This window comes from Stegastes partitus, unplaced genomic scaffold, assembly GCF_000690725.1.
Source record: "Stegastes partitus isolate 25-593 unplaced genomic scaffold, Stegastes_partitus-1.0.2 Scaffold871, whole genome shotgun sequence".
Lineage (NCBI taxonomy): Eukaryota > Metazoa > Chordata > Actinopteri > Pomacentridae > Stegastes > Stegastes partitus.
Genome location: NW_007578602.1, coordinates 241,014 through 264,177, shown reverse-complemented (window position 1 = coordinate 264,177; position 23,164 = coordinate 241,014). Strand labels below are relative to the sequence as shown.

The window sequence follows — 23,164 nt, the reverse complement described above, 5'->3', positions numbered from 1 at the left end:
TGCACACTCACAGAAAACCACGAGTACACCGACTACGCAAGCACATGTTACCGTTCACATGACACATATTTGTTTGTCCGTGGCCGTGGAGGTCAATTGCTGTTAATTTTCCAACATCTCTAAACCGATTAAACTATAAATGAAATTATATTCACCGATAATTATCCGCTACGGTACGTAATATGACATAAGAATTACACTTTTTGTCTACCTATAAAAGAATGTGGACGTTACAGTAATCCATCAGATGAGCTCTATGTGTTCTAAAAATCTACCCCGTCATCGGATCCAAGTTATCGTGGAAAACAAATACTGAACAGAACACACAGGTACGTCACTCCATCTCACATACACGTACATCGATATTCAGTAACATTCATCGAGACTAGAAAATATTCCTGACCTCGTTAGTCAGTGTTACATTCAGATTTGTTTAACAGTCAGCCGTAGTAACTTCCTGCTCTCATCGTACATTTTATTCAGACAATACTGATATTGTCAACGGGGCCGCCTCCGCCTGCTCCTCGGCCTGGTCTTTTTGATCCGCTCACATCCCACTGTGTGTGTCTGTCTGTGGTCATGGGAGTGTCTCTGTCTCCCTCCGGTGCTCGGGGCTTGGACTCAGTGGGGGGGCACCGACGTTCCCACAGTCGAACTTAACGCATCTTGTAGTCGTGGGCTATGGCCGCTTCACACAGCTGCCCTTTGAAATCCAGCTCAAAGGTAAAGTCCAAGTCACGCTGCAAGAGAGAGACGGAAACAGAGAAACATGGCTGTTTGGTGAGACAACAATCGATCAAACACGCCGGGGAACGTGAGGGGAAAAAAAAACTACCAACAGATTTTCCACTTTGACCCGACAGCAGAGCACGGTGTTAAATCAACACTTGAGTGTTTGTGTCAGACAACAGGAGAAAGCTGCCGGTGGCGGTGCTGCGTCTCCATCCCAGAGGGGGAGGAGAGGACGCCGGCAAGGTCAACAGTAAAACCTGCTGTTTGTTCAAGTCACTGCAGTGCTGCTGCTGCTGCTGCCGGCTTGACCGCCGCACAGCACCGGAGAGGAGGGAGTGAGTCATTCCTGTAGGTAAGGACCCCCACAGTGCTGCAATGCATTGTTTATATTGTGTTTATTATTACTATTTATTGATTCAATTAATTAAAAGTCCTGTGTTTACTCCTGCTGACACAACATGAACAGTAGGGAGCGCTATACTCACAATGTTTTTCTCGTTGGGCTTCATAGCGATGCTGCCGACGATTTCTTCTCCTCTCCTCACGGTCAGATAGTCCTCCAGGTAGAACACGGTTTGCTTCCAGTGGGTGTACGGAGCATCTGGAGCTACAACACACACACACACACAAACACACACACACACACACACACACACAAACACAGAAACACACTTTCAGGACAATCATCAGGTTGCCAGATTGCAAAAAGTCCTTTTTTATAGTGTTCATTAATCGCTGCTGTAATTCTCAAAATCTTCAACTATAGATATGAGGTATAACATTCCCTAAGTAATGATGTAATATCTACAACTGCTGACTTGAGGATGGATTAGCAGCCACATGAGGAGATGGGGGTTCTTTCACAACCTGGCAACCCAAGTTAATAATAATGACTTACAAAATGGTAACGATCTATTAAAAATTAAGACTAAAGCTGCACCAGTAGAAACCTGAGCTGTCTAAATGTTTCAGATGCGAGGCAGCAGTGCAGCGTGTCCTCCCCTCGTCAATAATTCATGTTCATCTCCCCGTCCAGTTAACCCTTTTCAGTGGAACCAAGGATCTTCTGTCTGCTCAAGCATGCAACGGACAAATTGTTCTACCAGAGCGTAAACACAAACAGTGAGGCAACAGTGCGAGACGGAGCAGGCAGGTCGGTGTGAGTTCAAGATGACATCTCTCAGGTAAATGCCAGAGAATGCACGCCTACTGTCTTGACCTCTGCTCTGCTGCTTCAGTCTTTCATCACTGCTCCACTCTGGATCTACTGTTCTACCTTATGTGCATCCATCCGTGTGTGCTGTAGGTGTGTGTGTGTGTGTGTGTGCCGGTGCATGGAAACAGGCAGGTAGAACCTGACACCCAGGCTCCAAAACAAATGTGAGCGTCCCCGGTGCCCTGACCATCACATCACTTGGCCGAGATTCAAAAGGTCAGCACCACTTAAATGGAATTTCTGCCAGCTGTCCTGGGGTAGCCTGGTAGCGCTGGCTTTATAGACGAGCTCTTTGTGAGTCCATAGATAAAAGGGCCTGCCAGTCAGCCTGGCCCGGCTCTCACTTTTTTTGGGGCACAGTTCAACAAAGGCAGCGACGAGCTAGTTGTGTTTCTCATGCTAATGCGGGAGATGAAATGGCATTTCTACTGACCAGCATGAAATGGAATCTTTGACCTCTGATTGCCTTTTTCTGAGAAGCCTCCTCCGTGTCTGATGCAACCGTCTTTCAAGACCGTACGGGGAATCGACGGCACGCTTTGGCTGTAAGTTTAGATGTGTGTCTTCAAGTTTCTGGCAGGCGAGTCTTCAGGTCTGACATTGGGAAAACTTGCTTGACAGACAAACTTGCAGAAAATCAATAAAAGGCAGCGAGCAGGGCGGACAAAGCAGCGGGTAGGAAATGATATATCTGCTGGTGTGAAAGCTACAAGGTCCTCATGATGGTGAAGCAAATAGAGATTTATTGTTCCTCCAACAGTTACAACAATTCATTTGGCTTTTCATCTCAATTTCTGGATGTTTTTTTCTCTTGTAGATGATCTTTGCTGCAGCACCACTAGAGGTCAGTCACACACAGGGTTTGATACCGACTCCCTGGAATCACACCAATGCTGACTCTCTGAATCATGTCAATCATTCCAGTGCTTGGAAATTAGTCGGGGACATTTTTTTTAAATGAAGCACCACTGGGAACACACAAGATGTAAAAAAAAAAATACATGCATGAAACACGGTGAGCTTCAGAAACACTTCCTGTATTAATGCTGCAGATGTCTTGTGTCAGTTGTGTGTCTGCACCCAAAGGTCTTGATTTTAGGCCTCTGAGGACATTATGTTCTCACATAAATGCACCTAAAGGGGAACTTTGATCTGCCCCTCGGCTTTCAACCTTTATGCTTATTGAAGATAACAGGTTGTGGCACATTTAAAGAGATTTCAAGCTAAGCTATACTCTTTCCTTGTTTTCTTGTGGAGGACCAGATTAACTTTCATTAGTAAGGTGTAGCTCTATTGCATACAAACACCTAATCTAAGACCACGTGTGTGCCATCCTACCTGTAGAAAAACCGGTCTTCTTGTGACACTTGGTGAACTCAATGTTGAAGTACGTGACCAGCGCATGTATGTAGTCGTTCCTCTGGATTTGCAGGCAGAAGGACGAGGTGAACGAGAGGTCTTCAGCCTTCACGGTGTAGATGTCCACCTCCTGTTAAAGGTAGAGACTCGTTTCAAATGTATGAACCACGTAGAACGATGTTTTTAAACCACTAGTTATCCATCACTTGTTGTCTTTTTAGAGGAAAACCTTTATCATAAGAAACAGGCCCTTTGTAAGGTACAAACTTTGCACTCTGGTGAAGAGTTAGAGGAGATAGAGTTCCACTTTAATGTTGAAGATCAAGTTCCCACCAGCAGGCGGTTCGTTTAGCACAAAACACTGAAAATAGGTTGGCCTACACCCTTAAGCTGCAGTTAGTTTGATTCTGACCTCGATGCTGTAGAAATATAAGCGGAAAGTCACGGACCAACATTAAGAAGTACGACCCAACTTCCACCTGCAAAGACAAGCCCCGGTGGGACTGTGCCAAATTCCTAAGGAGGACAGTAACTCTTGTTCAGGACGAGAAGGAGCCGGCATCATGTGAGAGCTCTGAGTGTGTTCAATGCACCGTGCCAAGCCCCGAATCCGTGAGCGTCCCCCGGTTCCAGTCCGATTAACGGGGTATCTGATACCGCATCATCCCACCAGGTCACGTTTAAAGAAGAACACGTTGTTCCACATCCTGGCTCCAGCACTGCGCCAACACATCGCATCAGCTTTGATTACTGAGCCCAACAGAAGGGAATGCGGCTCACCTGAAAACCGCGCCGCAGGATAAACATGTAGGCAGCGCTGTCATAATCCCGTTTTATGTACCATCAGCGCTAATAGTTATTCACTTGGAGCTCGCTGGCTTTGGTGCCAGATGCCACATTTGCTGTGGAGGAATGAGCCTTATGTTTGCTGGCAATAAAAACAATGCAATATTAATGTCAGATTCCTCCTGCTGTCTTTAAAAAATAATCACTCCCATAAACACATTTAGCGAGACGTGTGCTCTGGTCGTGCAGTATAAACTTCTCAAAGTCACATTTTAAAGTTTAAGGCGGCAATATAACTCGCTGCAATGTTTACCCTCGTGCAATTACTCTAAAGGCAGAATAAAAAATTTAGGAGCACTATCATGCAGGTTGTTAATGATAAATTAATTATTTTCTCAGAGATTATACTCGTTAATGATCCTCCCTGAGTATTGTTAGGAAAGTTCGGAGCAGCGGTTTAATAACGTGGGGTCCTGTGTGTGCTGCTGCTCGGCGTTGCAGCTTTAATGAGGTCATTCGGTAATCCATTTAAAGACAATATAGCTCGTCAGCGGGGTATCATTGTTGTAAGGCTTTTTTTCTTTTTTGCCTTTACAAGATCCAGAGACGATGTTTATTCTGTGCTCTTTTAGTTTGCTTGTTCTCTCTGATGCCACGCTGAAAGAAAAGAGGAATAAACAAACAGCAGCATGAAGATGATCAGCCACAACATTAAAACTACCTGTCGCCTTGTGTTCGCCAAACTTCTCTGAACTCTGTGGGTAGAGGAGCACGTGGGGTGTCTGGTTCTGGTGCATCCAGTTAGTTCAGATTTGGATTTAGCTAGTTTGGTGGCTTGGTCAATGCCTTGGACTCGGTTCCTGTTCTGCTGTCGGGGTGTTTCATGTGCAGCAGCGTGGGTGCTGTCTCCACATCCACATGTATGCCAGGACCAGAAGTTTCCCAAAAACAATAATGCATTGCAACAAGACGATCATTTGGATTCACTTGACTTCTCAGGAGTTTTATTGTTGTGGCTGAGCGGCGTAGGATCCCACAACAATCTCCCACTAGGACGGAGGTGAGACGGGGCCGAGCCGACTAATCAATGCTCGCGATAAGAAGGTCACCACGACAAGGAGCACAATCAGGGGAAGACTAGACGGGCTGCTATTGACATGCATGGCGTGGCGGTCTGATCCGTCTGAATCTCACAGCGAGAGGCGCCGACGAGGCATCAAGGTCGTAGCCGGAGCAGCCGCAGTGTGTCGGACTCTGTGCTGACCGGTCAGGAGTTACAGGTGGCGTATGAGTGTGGTTCACTATGTTAATTAATGCCAGCAGCAGCACTGTTTATGGGGCGGCCTAATGAAATGATAATGTACTCGCGCTAAACTGTAATCAGGGTGCGAGCTGCAGGGGGGCCAGCGGGAGCTCGCTTCCTCTTAATAAGACATGAGCTCCCCTGAAAAGATGATCTGTGGAAGTTTGTTGGGTTCTCTAAAATATTGACAATATCCTGTTTTTGCCATACATTTCCATATTTTTGTGTCTTTATCGTTGCTTATCATGCGTAAAATTAGGCTACTACTGATGTATGATTCATGCCCGAGGCTGATTCATCACTGATTCACTTTAATAAAGTTACCAGCATGCGCGCTGCTCTTGCGTTCGCCGTCCAAGTGTGGCAGTGCAGCATCATGAACTTCACTCGATTCAACTCAAAAGTCAAAAAATTATAAACTTTCTTGATGTCAACTGCAATAAAACAGAAAGACAGAACGTAATCGTGTCGTGTTGCAAGCAGGCAGCTAGTTTTAGTTTTCTTATTATTCACATTATTAATAATAAAAATATTAAGTAGAAGCTAAATCCTGCATCTGTCCTGATGTGAACGATAATCACTCCAGTCCAGTTTTCCTCCACAGCTGTTGTCTGAACCGGCACCATTGTTGTTCCAGGAACACCTCACTACCAATCAGTTTGCAGCTAAAATTGTTTGGTCTCAGTGTGGCCCAAATCCAGCAGGCCAGAAGGAGAAACGCAGCCCAGCTACGATGCCCCAGAATCCAGGTGCTGAATCTGAACTTGGCCCGTCTCTCGGCCCGGTTCACATCGTCACTCCGAATGCAGCTACTGTATGCTCAGCCCAAACTAATCCACACACCCAGAACCTAGCCAGTTCTGGCAGCCGTAACTGGGCTTAGCCTCAATTGGGAAAACAATGTCTCTACAAGATGCATTTAGTCACCATCTGGAGCTTCTGTTTTTTATCTCGTGAGTAGATGCAGTTTGCAGCGTCGTCAGAAGCTGGTTCACGTTCAGATGGTTCAAAAAGTGAGAAAATGTCATTTAAAGCTCCAGAACAATTAGTAAATGGACCTTAGGTGAGAGCTGTAGAAGGCAACCTGCTGTTAGCTCTGAGCCGCCTACATGGACAGGTAGCCCTCCTTAAACCTGCCATCTGCTGGAAGAAATCAGGTTACATGATCAAGAGCTCCAGGACGGCCACTAAATCAATCTAGTGCAGAAATTGTTTCTCAGGTGTGGTTCCAAGGCCAGGAAATCTGAACCTCAGTGGTAATGGCTTTATAGGCTGTTAGTGTTGCCTAATAACCACCGACGGCATCGATGCATGTGAGTCTGAGGCTGTTCGCGTACCGAGCTGCATCTGGCGCATGCTAAATGAAGTTACCAGCCAAGTGTCGCATCGCGCAGACCGACGTAATCTCGTTTGCTTTGTGTCGGAGTTACAGTTATAACCAATCAGCCAGAATGTGATCAGAGTTTACCGGCACTCACCTTGATCAGGCAGGAGTTGGTCACCACCTGCTTGGAGTCCACGACGTCCACCAGCGGCTCCTTCATGGCCACGTTACGGATGCAGGTCATGTCGAAGCCGTACACATTCTCCCACCCTGGAACACACACAGTCACTTTACCGCCATGCTTGTAGGTGGTGTTTGTAAACTGCAAGCATATTCAGTTTTTCTCCTCTGTTTCCTTTTGCTTTTTAATTCTCTTATTAGGGCGGAAGTAGCCACGGGAGGCGTAAACAGTCGGCTGTAAAACAACGCTAGTTCGGGGGCATTACTTACAGAGCTTCCTAGAATAGTCTGATCTGCGACCCCGAAGATACACCTCCTGTCATCTTGGAGCGCGTCTCGCTTTGACAGATGAAAGTCACATTGCATCCGGCGACGGTTTGTAAACAGGAGCCTCCTTGAACGCAGACTCCCTTCCCGCCTCAGATATCCTCGCTGCTTAAGCTAAACCATCCCATACATTATTCATTAAGCTCCCTTAGATAGTGTTTGAGCAAACATCTCAGTCGTGACCCAAAAGGGGAGAACAACTTGAGCGCGCTGGAGAACTGGTGATAATGAACAGGTCGCAGTCCCCCGGGAGCTTTTGTAATGCAGCGTATTTGCATTTCCTGCTGCCCGCTTAGCTGAGAGAGTCTGCAACCCAGAATACCACTAATGATCACAGGAAGCCCCCGAGTGCTTCAGGAGGCCACTTATAACTGGGCCTTAAGGTCTTCTCGGGCCTCTTGCCAGGGGAGGAAGAAGTTTGTGGTCAATATGTGCACTCGTCTCAGTCTCGTTCTGTGTATACTTTACAGTGAGAGAATAATAGCTCACTAAACCGAACCATCCAGACATCACAGGAAAGCTTTGGGGCCAGCGTGATATGACTTTCTCTGGATATTATCTGGTGCACTGTGGTTGTATAATTTCCCAGATGTATGGGGGAGTGTGAGTAGGAGGCCTGTTGGCTGCTGCAGTGTTTGTGTGCCTGTTGTCATCTGGGTTGTGCTCCGGCTTGACGCTGACTTCTTATGCTTTGTGTCCAGCAGCTAAACATCGCCCACAGTCCTCCTGGCGGGTTCAGAGTGGGATGATACAGAGATGGAGAGCCTTGTTGACTTATAATATCAATTATCGCCCCCAGTTCTGTGCCTGAGGAACCGTTCCAGAAGTATTTGCAGTACTGGGAAGGCTGCGTGTGCCCAAACCTGTGTGAGCGTGATGTGGCATTATGGACGGAGTTCTACAGCCATCCATCAAGACAGAGCCCCGGTTGGAGCTACGCAGCGCACACGAGGTACAGGACATGTGAGAATCCAGACTCAGGCGATGCACAGATCCAACACCCGGGCTGTACTCACAGTGTATCTTGAAGTCCTTGTACTGCCGGTCCTCGATGGCCACCACATACAGGGAGGCCCGGTCGGGGAACATCAATCCACCGGGCTTCTGTTTGACAAATGAGGGAAGGAAATAACTCAGAAATTAATTCTAAACACATTATGAAAGGTCTACACTACAGCAGCGGTGACATTTCAGTCCTCAGCCAAGAACACGTTTAAATTATGGAGGTGTTTTGTTCCCTGTGCGTGCCGACCCGACTGGAGTAGAGGCACCGTTAGTGATGCATAACTGTACGACTATAACACTGTAACTGCTGCTTTCCAATTACAAAAGCTAATAAATATTCAACAATTAAATCGTAGTTAATTATGTAAGAATCTTCCAAACACTATAGACTTTATATTAACATAATAAAATTGCCTATCTGTGCATTAATGCAGCAGTTATTGCACAATTGGACTTTATTAAGTTAAATGATCTTTAAAAAAACAGTTTTATTTAAGCAGCGTTTTCCTTCCTGGGGACAGGAACCATTTGTAGGGGATATGAGGTAGATGGCATGGACGGACATTTAGCCTCATAGAAAGTAAAAACGTTAAAAAAAATGATGATATTTAATTATGAGGAGCATAATAATTAGAAGTTTATGAGGTAATTATTTCTTAATAAAGACATATGGCATGGTATTGCATTAATATTAGTCTTTTATAATTTAACAACATGTTTGTTTTGGACTTTTTCTGTTTTCTGCATGAATTGAAGAATAGAAATTTCAGCCTGGAGAGGATGACATTGTTTGCTAATATTGTTTAGTTCATGGTGGCGCCATCGTGTCCAAGTCTACGGGTTAGTTTCTGTCGTCTGGCAATATTCTCATCGGCTGGAGAGAAAGGAGTAAAAGTACTAGACCTCCATCAGTAGCCTTCCAGGATTAAGACGGTATTTGTGCTTGTGGGAGGAACAAACGTCTTCACAAACTCATCTGATCTTCTAACTTATTTAATGTCATGGTTAGAGTTATGCAGAGTTGTCAAAAAAAGTGTGGCTTCCAATTTCAGTGCACAATAACCAGGTTGATTTATTAAGCTGCAAATATCAGATTTTAATGTTTATTTAGGACTCATTTGGGCTAACAGCAGAGTGCACTCAGTGGCCATTTAATTAATCTGTTGTTTTTCTCTGCAACCGATTGAAGAGGAGGTAGAGCTCTGAGTGATGCTGTCGTTGTGGTTATTATGATGGTTTTGTGTCTAGTCGCTGGTTGTGTCTGGTCTACGACATATACGTCAGTCACAAAGACAATCCTCGTACCAGCCACTTGTCTCTGGCAAAGATGACCGTGTTGAGCATGGACTCGTAGAACAGACAGTAGCCCATCCACTCCGATATGATGATGTCGACCTTCTCAACAGGAAGCTCCACCTCCTCCACCTTCCCTCTGAAAATGGTGATAACTGAAACGCAGAGCGGATTACAAACCGGTTAACGTTCCACTTATGAAAACAAAGCTTTGCTGTGTTTTATGGCTGTGTGCACTGACGAGTTATTTTATAAGAAAGAAAGAACAGAAACTCGGTGGAGACACATCTGCTCGTACATCTACCACGGCAGCCTCGTGGACATCTGCCCAGCTGAGGACTATAATGGAGAAGAGGATCTTTGGCCCGCCTAAGATTAGCCGACTCCAGCTCTGTTTGTTCTGCTTTGGCAAGAAGTTACCGGAGAGTTTCCGCGGTGATGCGAGTGTCTGTCAGAATGACACGTGAAGCCCCGTTACTCCAGCCGGTGATTGCTTCCTGTTTATTCGCCGTCCGAGCCCTCCGAGTAAACACAGTGTTAACTCTTCTCCAAATTACTTCAGCATACTTGTTATTCATAGGTTTATAGATAGGACACTTGCTGACAGGATGCTTTATGGAGGTATTATTTGGTGGATGCACAGTCAGTGGCTTGGCAGGAAATTTGTTTTCGAATTTGCATGGGTGCTATGATAAAAATACACGCTTTGAAGTTACGTAAGTTGGAGGCATGTTGGCGCAAATGAATACAAATGAGCCGCGGCGGAGCAGTTTGATAACGGGAGGATGACAGAGATCTGGATGTCTGACCATCCTCACACATTCCCAGTCATTCCAGCCCCCAGACAGCAGACCACATCCGCATTCACCTCCTCCACCGGCGCTCCCTGCTGCGTCTCCGCTCGCTATCATGACCTGGTTTATTGCTCCCATCGCTGAGCATGAAGTGCATTGTCATCAGAACAGAGAGGTGAGGAAGCTCTTACCGCTGTCAAGGTGGTTGGACTTGATGATCCTCTCTGAGTACTCGGATATACTGGAACATTCAATCTGGCAGGAAAGAAGAAAACCTAATTAAATGAAGAATATCATTAGTGTAATATCTACAAGGCTTCCTTTGACTAAATGTTGCTGCTCTACTGAATAGGCTGGAATGCTGCAGATAAAAGACCAACTGTGTCTCCATTACTGGTGTATAAATCTGATAAATAACACGCCTACTGCAAACTCAGCCACAAAGAGGCAAAGAGAAATATGAAGCTATTACCCAAGAATTGCAGAAACTCAGGACTTTCCGTGACTCCTTAGAATCAAGTGCAGCCTGAACATTCCTGATTGATTAGAGAAGAATTCACAACAAAAGCAAACCAAGCAGCACAAGTAAAAGTGCTGCTTTCATCCGTGTGACTGATTCATTCTGCGTTTTAATTTGAACGCCACCGACTGCCGTTAGATCCTACAACCCATTCAGAAAGTGTCGACGTCTCTCTAGAAATACTACGGCACCAGTTCTTTGGATTCATTGTGGTCTCAGCGGCTACATTTAGTGTTCTGGTGGTAATCGCCATAGAAACGACTGGTTAGCCATCGAGAGGGCGGCTTATGGGACGCTTTGCTGCTGTTTTGCCCTTAGAGGAAGCAAAGATTAACCTGGTTGTAGTGGTTGAGACTGGTTTCCAGGATTAGTTTTGGAGAGGACATGCACGTCTCCAAACAGGAAGTATGGTGCCGACTGCAAGCTCTGGGCTCCAATGCAAACCAATGGGCGATGTTACACCTTGCTACAGTGATGTACGTCCATCTTTATGAAGAATCTGTAGTTTTCAGCACAGCATGAACTGAACCTGAAGTTGCTCCTGATGGCAGGCAGCACCGGGCATGGCAGCTCCATCACCACTGGGTGTGTGAATGTGTGTGAATGGGTGAATGAGAACCACACTGTAAAGCGCTCTGATAAAAGCGCTATATAAGTACAGACCATTTACCATTTAACTGGATGGACAATTTGACCTGAACACTGAATGGTGGGTCTTTCAAAAGGCCCCGACCTCTCATCGCTCTGTAGTAAGATGTCACAAGCCTAAAAGGTTGAAAGCCACCAGTTTAATCTGTGACAATGTGATGAATTTCATGAGCTTATTTATCAGCATGAAACTGTCTTTAGACACAAGGATGCTATTTTTTCCTCCAGATTAGTTCCACTTGCTCTCTGGAGACTCATCATAATTCTGTGCATGGTTTTAAATAAAGACAGATCCAGTATTCAGTCTTTATTTTTGAATCCTTGCTCCTGGCAAGAATGTCTGTCCAACGCTGCAGCCATCCATAAGGCGCTCTCCGGGGATGGAAACAAGGTCATCTTTGTTTAGTGCCTCTCTGTGGATGCCGTCCGTTCGGCTGCTGAATAGAACACCGCAGGCTCGCACCTGCTTAGCAAACCTGAAAAGAGCAGTTTAGCTGATGGAACTTCATGGCTGCCTACCGCCGGATTATTTCTTTGCACGAAACAAAGATAAAAAATGGAAAAGTGGGCAGCTGGATCTCGGCTAGTGAGATAAAACAGCCAACCGGCTTTGAGTATTTGGATGCAGTTTTGTCTCTGCGGCGTCTGATAGCAGTGTGTGTGCGCTTCTACGACTTGTGTGCCTTGACAGCAGCAGGTAACTAGCGAGGGACGGATTATCAGCTGACATCATGCACTGAGGTTAATTTAGCATTGCAGGAAGTGCCCTGGAGTCACGCTGGAAATAGTGGACGGCAAGAGAATATAAAGGGAGAGAATTTACAAGGTGACACGGCTCTGTGAGAAACACTGAAGCACTGCCGGAGCATCTTAATTAAAGGTAATTAAGGTGGAGATTAGTCACTGCTCAACTGCAACTACCCATTTAGCCCTGATGGGACCTTCAACTTCTAGTTTCATTACTCTTTTGACATTTTGGATTCTTTTAAATTATCCTGCTGCTATTTCTTTCTTCTTCTCATGAAATCTCCGTCACATTTCTTCCCTGCTTTACCTTTTGTACCTTTTTTTTCCCCATCCTGAGCTCTTTGCTTGACATTTTTCGTATTTCTTGTTCTGCCTGCGAACGCTCAGCTCATTTATTGTCGCGCCATAATAACACCGTCATAGTTTAGTAAAGCTCCTCCATTTATCAGACTAAACTCTGGACACTTCAAGTAAGCAGCTCTCAAACGAAATAAGGACATAATTCAGCGGCGGACATTTGTCAATACTCGGCTCTAACAGCATTTGGGAGTCTGAGAGTATAGATTTTCACCTAAATGTGTGTGTACTCTGGTCCTCATGCCTCAGGGCTCTGTTTTCTTTTTTTGTCAGAGGTCTGCAGACTCATTCATGCTGCAAGAGATCCATCTGGTCGTAATCAAACGGGGGGACTCTTGAATGAACTTTAGGAGCTGTGGATCATAAAAAAGGCTAAGCCAGGCTGGGACTGTTGTGGAGGAAGCGGGCTGAGAAAGCACTCAGGTGGGCCGATCGTGGAAGAATTAGGTCTTTGGGGGGAGAGATTGACGAATTAAAAGACCTCAAAGACTTGGATATTTCTTTTTATTGCAACTAAATGTAACATAAATACAGAAATAAAACTCTGGCCTCTACTTTCTATCTTCAGTTTTCAGGGGTTTCACATTAGCAGCGCCTCCCTGGAGCAGCCCTGTTCTCGGTCATGAGGCCTCTGTTGCCTCTGGTGCCCATTAGCACCAACTGCACAAACAAACAGCACTGCTTCACCAGGTGTATGCATGTGTGTGTGTGTGTGTGTGTGTGTGTGTGTGTGCTGTCGCTGTGTGATAATCCTGACGCCGGCCTCCTAATTGGCAATGATTCCTCATCTGTTTGTGAGCCTCGGTGAGAGGAGACAGCCATTAGCCACGTGTCCGTCAGAGTCACGCTCCGGTGGCGGCGCTGAAGCCTCGGGGCCCGTCCACAGAGGCACCACCTCTCACGCCGCCTCTTGCACCTCTCGCCGGTGTCACCAAGAGTCACCGTCACTCCAGCCGTGGCCGCGGGCGAGTCCTTTACTCCGGGGACGCGGCCAGTACGAGTCTGTAACTTTGCCCAGACGTCGAGGCACCCGTCCCCCGAGACCGAGCTGTTCACCTTTAACTTATGCAAGCTGGGAGAAGTTGAGCAATACGAGAACGAAAAATCGTCAAAGTCGGTGTTGTTTTAGCTCCAAACTGGCCAATTTCAGCTCCAGTGTTAGTTCCTGTTTGACTCATGTGGTTTTAAAGCTATTTAAAGCAGCCTTAAGGGTTGTTGATTGCTTGAGGGCAGAAACTAAATTTGACAGCAAACTTACATGAAGAAGCTTTAATTCACCAGCAAACATTCAGCAGGTTCTTGTCTCACACTGAGGTCCTCATGTGGAAAGCATGAGTTGCATTCAGCTCAGTCCCTTTTGGCCATCTTATGGTCTTTCAATATATGTGGCCCATCAGTTGCTCTTTGGGCTGTTATGTGTAAAGAAAAGCGGCATGTTGCTACCACATGATGCAAATCACAGGATTGGCTGACAATGACACTCAAGTGATTCCTGCAGCTTCTTTCTGGTGTTAGCGCTCATGCACGCTGACGCTGTTAGACAGCGATATGGATAATAATAATACGGATATTATTATGTGTTAGCTACATGTAGAAAACAACTCAATGGACCGATCCAAGTCCTAAACCCAAAACCAGTATTCTATCATGTGTTATGCGACTAATTTGATGGGTCACAAAAGTACCTGACAAATTTTCCGTGTTGCTTATGCCATTTTCCAGATACTGTATGTTTATATCATCTCATCAGCATGCGTCTGCCTTTGATTTCAGAACCGTTTGGTGTCGGTTGGGGTATCGAGTGTGGAACTGAAGTAAGAGACGAGCCTTAAGAAGTGTTTGTGTCTTCAGTCAATGAAGAGGAGATAAGGTCGGCCAATAAGCTCACTTGATTTATTGCGAGGCTGTTTTTTCTGGCTCTTTTTTTTTTGCAGAAAGACGAGGAACTATCCTGGTCTTAATTGTCTCATTGGCTCGCTGCTTCATCCACTGCACACTTCACTTTGATTCTTTGGTCTTCTGGGCTTTGACCGTAGTGCAGAGAGCAGTATTCACATTACACTTTGGAAGTAGTGAATGAGATGCAAAAGGATTTATTGAGCCTCGGCCCAATGTTGGATCTGATTCTGTCACTGTGCACCGTAAACGGGCATCTGAGCCGACCCGATTCAATCCAAACCACAGTTTGAGCCTTTTTCACGAGGATCTCAGTCCTCTGGGGGTTCAAGCTGCAGACGTTTCTGAGTGCATGGGTAGCTTACCTCGGCTAGCTTCTGGTGTAATTGAGTGACTTTCCATGTTTTTTATTTATGGATTAATCACATTACACATGCATATGATTTATATGATTTACTGTCCTTGTTGTTGTTTATTTTCATTCCTTTTAGCAACTCTTCATTTCTTGGTACGGATCCGTTAAAGTTCACCTTGAATCTGTTACATGTGCCACAGATTTTTACTTTTAATTTATTTGCATTTGGCCTTGCCTGGTTTACCAGGAGCAAAATAAATCACATCATTCCTTTAGTGATGAGGTACAAATGATATTAAATGTGGACTCGTATCAGGCGTATGGATTCTGTGAATTGAGCAACAGTGTTTTATGGCGACGCCGTCGATCCAAGAACGACTCGTATCGTTTTTCTTCTTTAACAAGGTCCATATGATGGAGCGATGTTCCTGTTGGACCGGAGCCCAGTTCTCTCACCTCACAGGCCCATCTCTCACATCAAGCTTTATAAACTTAAGGTGTGATAAAGGTGTGGAGCTTTTGGTGCAGAGCTAAAACCCAGAGGCTCTAAGTCGAGAGTGAAGTAAATCCCGGAAATCTGAGCACCGTTTACGGGGATAAAACCCTGTCAGATGGACGGCAGCAACATAAAGCAAAGTGAAGCAGAGCATTTAAGGCACAAAACAACAGGATGATGGTGAGAGGGAGACGGAGTGAGACAGTGGACAAGGAAAGGCAAACAAACACAGGACACGAGGCAAAGTCACACACAAACGCATAATGTCAAGCAGTAGCTCACAACAAGTCCCTCGGTTATTCCAACTTAATCATTCCTTCCCCGAAGCACATACAAGCTGTCTGGAGCCACCGTATAAAAATAAGTTCCACATGCTTATCCCAAGCCAGTGTGTGCATGCGGCATGTATTCTCAGACATGCCCTGACTAGCAATTACTTCTGCTCCAGCACACGATAATAAGAGCTCTCAAACCGCCACGGCTCAATCGGTCAACCTGCCAGTGAGGCTGCACGCTGTTATCACCTGCATGTCAGAGAAGGTATTCCTTAAACATTGTATGTTTTGTCACATACATGCAGCTCGTCACCGCGGTGAATAGATCCGAGGAAACACGTCTTACCCCATAAACATGCTTTGCCCCGGCTTTGGCCGCGAACATGGAAAGGATCCCGGTCCCGCTGCCGACGTCCAGCACGATCTTGTCCTTGAAGACGTGCTTGTTGTGGTACATGGAGTTCCTGTAGGTGAGCGTCCTCACCTCGTCCTTCAGCATTTCCTGGTTTGTGGGAAATAATCATCAGGAATACATTTACACTTGTGCAGTGGAGAGAGTGACAATTTGGTTTCATTAAATTAAAAAACATTGGCTGGACATCGTGGGTTTGGATTTGCTGTGATATCTACGGTGGAACGGTGACAAACAACACACAGATGGCCTTCACCTAATCTGCCTCTATTCCCTCTCAGCCCTGTGCTTCTACAATCGAATCCATAGTTGGTGTTTTGAATAAGCCCCGTGAGCCTGCAGCCGGTCTGCAGCTCGTCTCCGTCTCCTTCTCCTGCACAATGTGTGTGCTTGTGTGAAGAATACTCAGAAATGACAAAAATACACCTGACCTACATTCCAAAAATATAAAAAAAAATCATCTCATAGGTCACAGCAGGAACATGCTGCTCTTATGCAGCCTCTAATACTTTCTAGAATAGAGCTGAACTCTGACGGCAGAAGGCAACCACACAGACAGACAGAGATACTGACTTGAATGGTGGAAATATGAGCGTGATAAGAGAAGAAAGGAAGGTTTCTAATATGTTTAATAAAGGCTTACTGTTGATCATTATTGGAAAAGTTTCATAAGTTTTGAAATTGCCTCAGTCCCTTGCCGTTCCTCATCAACTCCAGACGGTGTGTAGAGCTTAGCAGGACATCTGCCATGAGTTGAGCTTCCCAGGCAGTTTTTTTTTTTTTTCTCAGGAGGTTCAAAACTCATTTCCTTTAAAGAGATTGGCTGAGTGTAGCCCGGCCTCGGCCCAAACCATCCATGACATAAAGCTCTTGGTTTAAAGGTTGAGAGTAGATTAGCTACCTGGGACAGAGCCTTCAGCAAAAGTCACACGAAATTATCATTAAAGTCCTTCAGACCAAAACTTCCACCTGTAGTTTGGTCTTTACTGCTGTTAGTTATGAGGACATTTAGCCACAGATGTGTTGGTGTGACTCCTGGTCAGCCTGAGTCAGAGAAACTACACATAATCAGACAGTTTGATGATATGAATGAACGCCTTTAGGTGGAAGTGAAGGGGTTAATAACCAAACTGTGGACGTGAACATCAACTGGATCTTACAGGAATATTTCCCAGTTCGATTTTATTCTGTTTAGCTTCTATAAATAGTCGTATTACTTCTCTTCATTGACTGACATTTGACACCTGACAAAGGAGCTTGTATATATAGACGGCTATATTAATATTTTAAAGGGTACCATATCGATCTACTTATGGTATAAATGTTGTATGTATTTGTGAATTTACCCTGTTGTAAACTTTGCGGTTGTGTTTGTTACAGCGTCCTGTAGTTTCAGGCATGAGCTGCAGGCAGTGTAGCAGCTCATACGCAGTAGAAATACAGGAAATCTGGTTTTTAGCTCCTGAATTCCTTTTTTTCTTGAGAATAACTGGTGAAAAACTATTGTGGGCCCTGCAGGCATACCTCATGGATACCAAAGTGGGCATACGAGTCGAAGTAGTAGTCTCGTGAGGTCATCTCCTCCGGATTAAGAAACTTGGACATCTTGCCCCGGCCCGGGCAGCTCGGCAGGCTGGCAGCATGTGGCGTGTGCGGCGGGAGCGGAGGCCGAGGAGCATGCTGGATAGAAGGCACAGGCTTGGGCAGCGAGGTTGGCTGTGCCGACTGGGATGGAATTATGCGGATCGGCTGTGGTTGTGACTGCGGTGGCTGGAAAGAGGAAGCAGAGAAATACGAAACAAAATAAGGATGTAGGCAGTACTATCAGAGGTTGTGGTTCACGGACAGCGATTAGCTCTGACTTATCAGTCGCTCCCTTTAACATTTTTATCTGCACTCGTGCCTCGCAGCTCGTGTTCCAAGCAGCCGTCTGGTGAGTTCACCGAGTGCAGACGGCCCATTGAGTCTGGAGAATACGCTCAGCGCTGACATGCAGTCGGTCTGTCTGTCGGCAGGAGGCTGAGACGGAGAGAGAGCTCTGCTCCGCACAGAAGGTACGCCCGTAATGCCCTGATTATCACCCCGACGGCCTGCGAGGACGTCTAGCCACGGTGTGTGTGTTGGTGTGTGTTGGTGTGTGTTGGTGTGTGTTGGTGTGTGTCGGAGGAGGGAGGGACGGAGAATCAGACGCCCTGCATCTCAGCATTGAGCCAATAAGCCATTCTGCTGTTTATTCTCATTCCAACTTTCAGGCATCTAAAAATAAATGATAAAAACATTTGGCAGAGTGGACAGGAATAGCTGTTGTTTTCAGACGACCAGCTTCACGATTACAATCATGTACTTATCGTCTTCATACGGCGTAAAACAAAGAAGTAAAGACGACTAAAGACTTGAACATGATTCTCATTTAGCTCTACCTGCTCATTTTCCGTTTATCCAGTCTGGTCTTCTGTGTCATACTGGATGTTTTGCATACTTTTCTTGCAGGTTTAATTTTGCCCTAATGCCCCTTGTTCAGGGTAAATGCTGAGATTACAACAATAACATCCTGCAGGAAGTCCAGCTCACACACCAGCACAAGAGTTTGACAGAAGTCTGTCTTATATTTCTGTTGATTTCAGGTAGTTTCACCTTCCTGTTGTCCTAATTTAAGTGTTTCTTTTAGGATAATAAATCAGATTAGTCGTTACTCCTCTAACAGAAGTGACACATAACAGAGTCGATGAGGTGGATCGTCCCCCCAACACCACAATCCAGCTGACAGCACTGTGAGGGCTTCAGCTGGGATTTCTGTCGGCTGCACTGGTTCCTCCTCGGTTGGAGGAGCTGGTTCTCCTCCCTGCTCCTCCCTACCTGTATCTGTTCCTTTTTAAAGGCTATCATACAGGATTTATCTTTCACTCCATCCTGCTGCTGCTGGGCTTAAATGGCAAAGACGGGGACATAGTGGGCCGAAAAGTAAATGTGTGGACATAATGGGTCTGCATTATCTGTGACCCGGGTCACTTAAATGCCAGGTGTTCGCTTCTGATGCACACGAGCAGCCAACGCTAACGTCTGGGCTCAGGGGACGGCGGTGCTGGTGTATCTGCCCGCCGCTTGGGTCCAGACTGAAATAACTGAACGACTATTGGATGGATTGTCAGATGTTCATGATTCCCACTGGATGAATCCCATTAACTCAGAGCTCCCCGTCACTTTTTCTCCAGCGCTGCCGTGAAGCTTTTGAGGTTTTGAGAGAAAAGTTTGCACAACTATTGAGTAGTTTGCTGTGAGGTGTGAGCGGACCTTTACCTGTCTGGTGGTGATTTGCAGCCACTCTGGTCATCCTTTACTTTTGATTTAAAGTCCTCGTCAGGTCAAGATAGTCGTTTCTTACCAAGGAACTACCTGGAAAACTGGTGGATTCTCATCAACTTAAGCTGCAAAGTCTAGCTTAGCATAGCTTAGCATAGCTTAGCATGCAATGTTTAGCGAAACTGAAAGCCAAACCTGAACTGAGAGCTGCCTTCTGACTGTTTTATTTTACTGACTGGTAGAAAACAAATCAGTAGTTTTTCTTTATGGTGAACATTGCATTCAGAGCGAGGCCTCTTTCTGCATCCTGAAACTCTGGTTTTGATTCTTGATTACATAAAAGATCACATTCTTGATGAAGGCTGACTTGTAATTAAAGACCAACTGCTGAACTTAATCCTTTCAGCTCTGATGTAGATCTGAAGTGGAAGCACTTCCCAGCTCAGCGCAGGATATTACCCGACTATTTGTGTAAAGGCCGCGCTCATATATTAATCATTTGGATCATTGGGGAGACTTTCCACTGACCTAAAGTTACACTGTGGTCAGCCATGAGACGCATACCGCTGCAGGTGTAAAGACTGCTGATTAAACTTTGGCATCTTCTTTATAACAAAAAAAAAACTACAGGGAAAGCAAAAAGAAGCCGGATTTGATAAACAGCTGGCTCCGAGCCAGCGACAGGGGAGTCAATAATTACAAGACAGGGTCACGGAGAGAGGTGATTAAGGCTGCCAAGTTTAACACGCGATCCGATAAGCACTTCCTAAAAGTTGCAATGCAGGAAAAACAAAACTCACTCTTGGCTGTCATTACCGGGATCGATTAAAGCAAACTTTGGGGAAGGAGAGCAGCTGCAGCGAGTGTAACTGAGAGCCGGCGAAGCAGAGGGCCGAGGTGCGTCCTTGCCTTTTGACCCTCGCCACAGATAAACACATTTGAGGTTCTATTTCGGAGCGGATCCTCGTGTCTGCACCGAGGTGAGAGCTGCTATTCGAGAAGGACATACGCTTGCATCTTCTGTTCCACGTGAGAGGACACACTCGGTCACTTTGTACCTGTTGGAGTCGAGCCCGGTGCGCATCCTGGAGTCAGTGGGCTGTTGGGTAAATGCTGCAGAATGTGGTTCATTGCATCTCCTAGAATGTGTGCTAACGTAGTTGATGTGCAGCATTTTCCTCCGAGGAGGCCTTGGTTTGCATCTTAGCTCATCATTTATTGGAGGAAGAAAAAGGTCTTCTAGCAGGCAGGAGAGAGAATCACCTCCATTATGCCTCTTAGACGCCTCTGATAAGATTCCAAAGCAGCAGAGAGCAGATGAGCAGAAAGGAAAAGATCCACCTCAGTGTACAGCATCAGTTGCCTCCTGCCCTCACAAATGAGCTTATTGATAGAAATGTTGTGAGTCTGAGCAGGAGCATTTTCCATGAACTTGCTTTGAGGGAACTTGTGGTGATGAATAATGCATAACGAAGCAACACGAGGCTGTCTCTAACTTCACAGGGTGTTCGCATCTCTTAAGCATCACTTCCACATAGATCAGCATCAGTCCTGTAGCCGGGCCACATTTGGAATACAGATGTGCACACAGCTCAATAAAACATAGGGGCTCACAGTCTGCTGTGCTGCCTGTGGAGGCGGAGGGGGAGGAAAAGGGAAACCAGCAGCCACAGTCAGATGAAATTCTGCATTTGAGGCATAAAGAGGGGGGCTGGGATTGAGTTGAACGACGCTGACACATGAAATCTTCAGCTCAAACCTACTTTGTGCACTAAACAGTGCTCCACACAGCATCCTGAGCTGCGTCTGCAAGGTGCTGCAGTACCTTGGACAGCGCAAGTGATTCCCATCTGAGCTCAGAGTGAAGCAGCAGCAGCAGCTCACTGTCCCGTCGCTCCTCACGTTTCCTCCCACAAACATGCTCCTTATTCAAACTTGGAGCCTCACGTGCATCCAGACTGCCGCATGGATGGGATGCAGGACAGATCCCAGTGAGATGAAAGTGGACCGGGATCTTTGCAGAGCATCCTAACCTCGGCAGTGACGCGTTTTGTGTGTGTTTGATTTTGATAAATACGACTTTTCCATCATGTTTGTGCGTTTAGCCGAAGACAGCTCTGCACTAAACGCCTGTTCTGTCGTCGGGATAAACAAGCCTCGCAAACAGAGGAGACAGATTGCTGTCTCACTCTCCGGACAGTCAGCATCCTGCAATTTGTCCGACATGCAACTTCTAGTAAAAGATGCAGGACGCATTCGAGATTCGGGCAGATTGCGTAAAAACACACCAACTCAGAGCTCCGGCGTTCTAAGTAGGAGAATCAAAGGTGTCTCTGTCACTTACCTCAATGCTCTCAGACTCCGCCATCTTTCTCCTGAGGAGCATGCAGCGGGACGAGTGCTTAATTCCCATAAGAGCCAGCAAACAGAAGAAGAAGAAAAAAAATGTGCACTTGATAGAAGTAAAGAGAAAAGCAACGTGCGCGTCGCAGATTTTTCAGACTCCTCGGTCAAATAATTCTCATTTACATCCCCAGCTGCAGTGTTCTTTGGAAATTCTAAGACTGTGAAAACTACACGAGGTCCCAAAAGCGTCGCAGCCCCCGTTGGCACCGAGTGCGGTGGATTCCATGGCACAAAAGTTTGCGGTCCACCGGTGTGCTTTCCTGGAGAGAGCGAGAGGAAAAGGCATCATTTGGCATTTGGCATCAGCTGAGATATGAATGCAACATCCTGTCCCACGGCCCGGCGAGCGCAGATAGGGATCTCAGCAGATTGCAGAGAGAGAGAGAGAGAGAGAGAGAGAGAGAGAGAGAAGAGCAGCAGATTGTCATGAACACAATGTTTTAGCCCCAGTTTGATTGATTCCTCTACCGCAACATGGGGTCTAAAAATAGGAGCGCAGAGCCGCTGCCGCGCAGAGTGGAAAGACTCGCTCCGCCGAGTGCATGCACGGAAATCTGATGAGTCCTAAAACGTGCCGGCGAATTTCTTATTAGCACATGCCACCGCTAATGTCATCATCTTTAATGTAACGGAACTCCCTGGGAATCCGGAGTGTGGTGCTCCACTTAATTCGTTTTCCATCTGCGTAAAAGTGCCGCAACACCGCCTGTCCAGAGAGAAAGTTTGAGTCTCTGTGTTCAGGTTGCACACACACACACACACACACACACACACACTAGACACACACACACACGTATAGAGTGTGAGGAAGTGACCACTCCTGCCTCACTGGCCGGAGGGCTAATACCAGAGCTGGCTGCTGTTTGCACGCCTATTATATGCTTCACCTGCTCTGCTCACTCCAGGGATGAACCAGAGAAAAAAAACCTCTCACACATCCTCTCCTTGATGCCTCTTTCTCCCCCTGTAATGAAAACGTATCTCTCCTTGCAGCCCCTTTATAGATATAAATTCTGTCCTTGTTTTATGTCGTGTTTGCACTTTTCATTTTTTTGCATCTGGTCTTTACTGAAGTCCTGCTGTAACGACCTCCTGTCATCCCCACGCCGCTGCTGCAGCGATGCAGCTCTCACAGATCACTGCAAATTCTGTCAGAACAGTTTCATAACGTTAGCATATGCTACTTTATCTCCTCCTCTGAAGTCTTCTGCTTTTGCACAGGAGTCTATTTTGAGTAGAGGCCATCCCTCCCTACCACCCACACCACTCACCACTTGTTACATTATTCAACAGAGAGGGTTGGCAGACACTCACCAGGCAGCACCGAGATAAAAAACCTGGCCAAACGCTGCTTCTTTCTTGTTGTCTTTGCCCACACCTTGTGCCGTCGTGTCCTGGATACATGTAGATGTGCTCGAGTTAATGATATTTGT

At 46.1% G+C, this 23,164-nt stretch overlaps 1 protein-coding gene across 3 annotated transcripts; it reads right to left on the bottom strand.

The window, feature by feature from the left end:
- Positions 1–656: 656 nt before the first annotated feature.
- LOC103365761 (protein arginine N-methyltransferase 8-B) lies at positions 657–21,738 on the bottom strand. Of its 3 annotated transcripts, none has more exons than XM_008293293.1 (10): positions 21,670–21,738; positions 17,550–17,795; positions 15,960–16,115; positions 10,511–10,574; positions 9,538–9,680; positions 8,244–8,331; positions 6,875–6,990; positions 3,287–3,437; positions 1,218–1,339; positions 657–740 (listed from the first exon to the last, which is right to left on the bottom strand). In XM_008293293.1, the coding sequence occupies exons 1-10, from the start codon at positions 21,736–21,738 to the stop codon at positions 657–659; spliced, it is 1,239 nt and encodes a 412-aa protein (XP_008291515.1). The 3 variants fall into 3 exon arrangements, with proteins under 3 accessions (XP_008291515.1, XP_008291516.1, XP_008291517.1); XM_008293294.1 differs by having other exon boundaries at positions 17,550–17,786; XM_008293295.1 differs by having other exon boundaries at positions 17,550–17,750.
- Between the last annotated feature and the right edge of the window lie 1,426 nt (positions 21,739–23,164).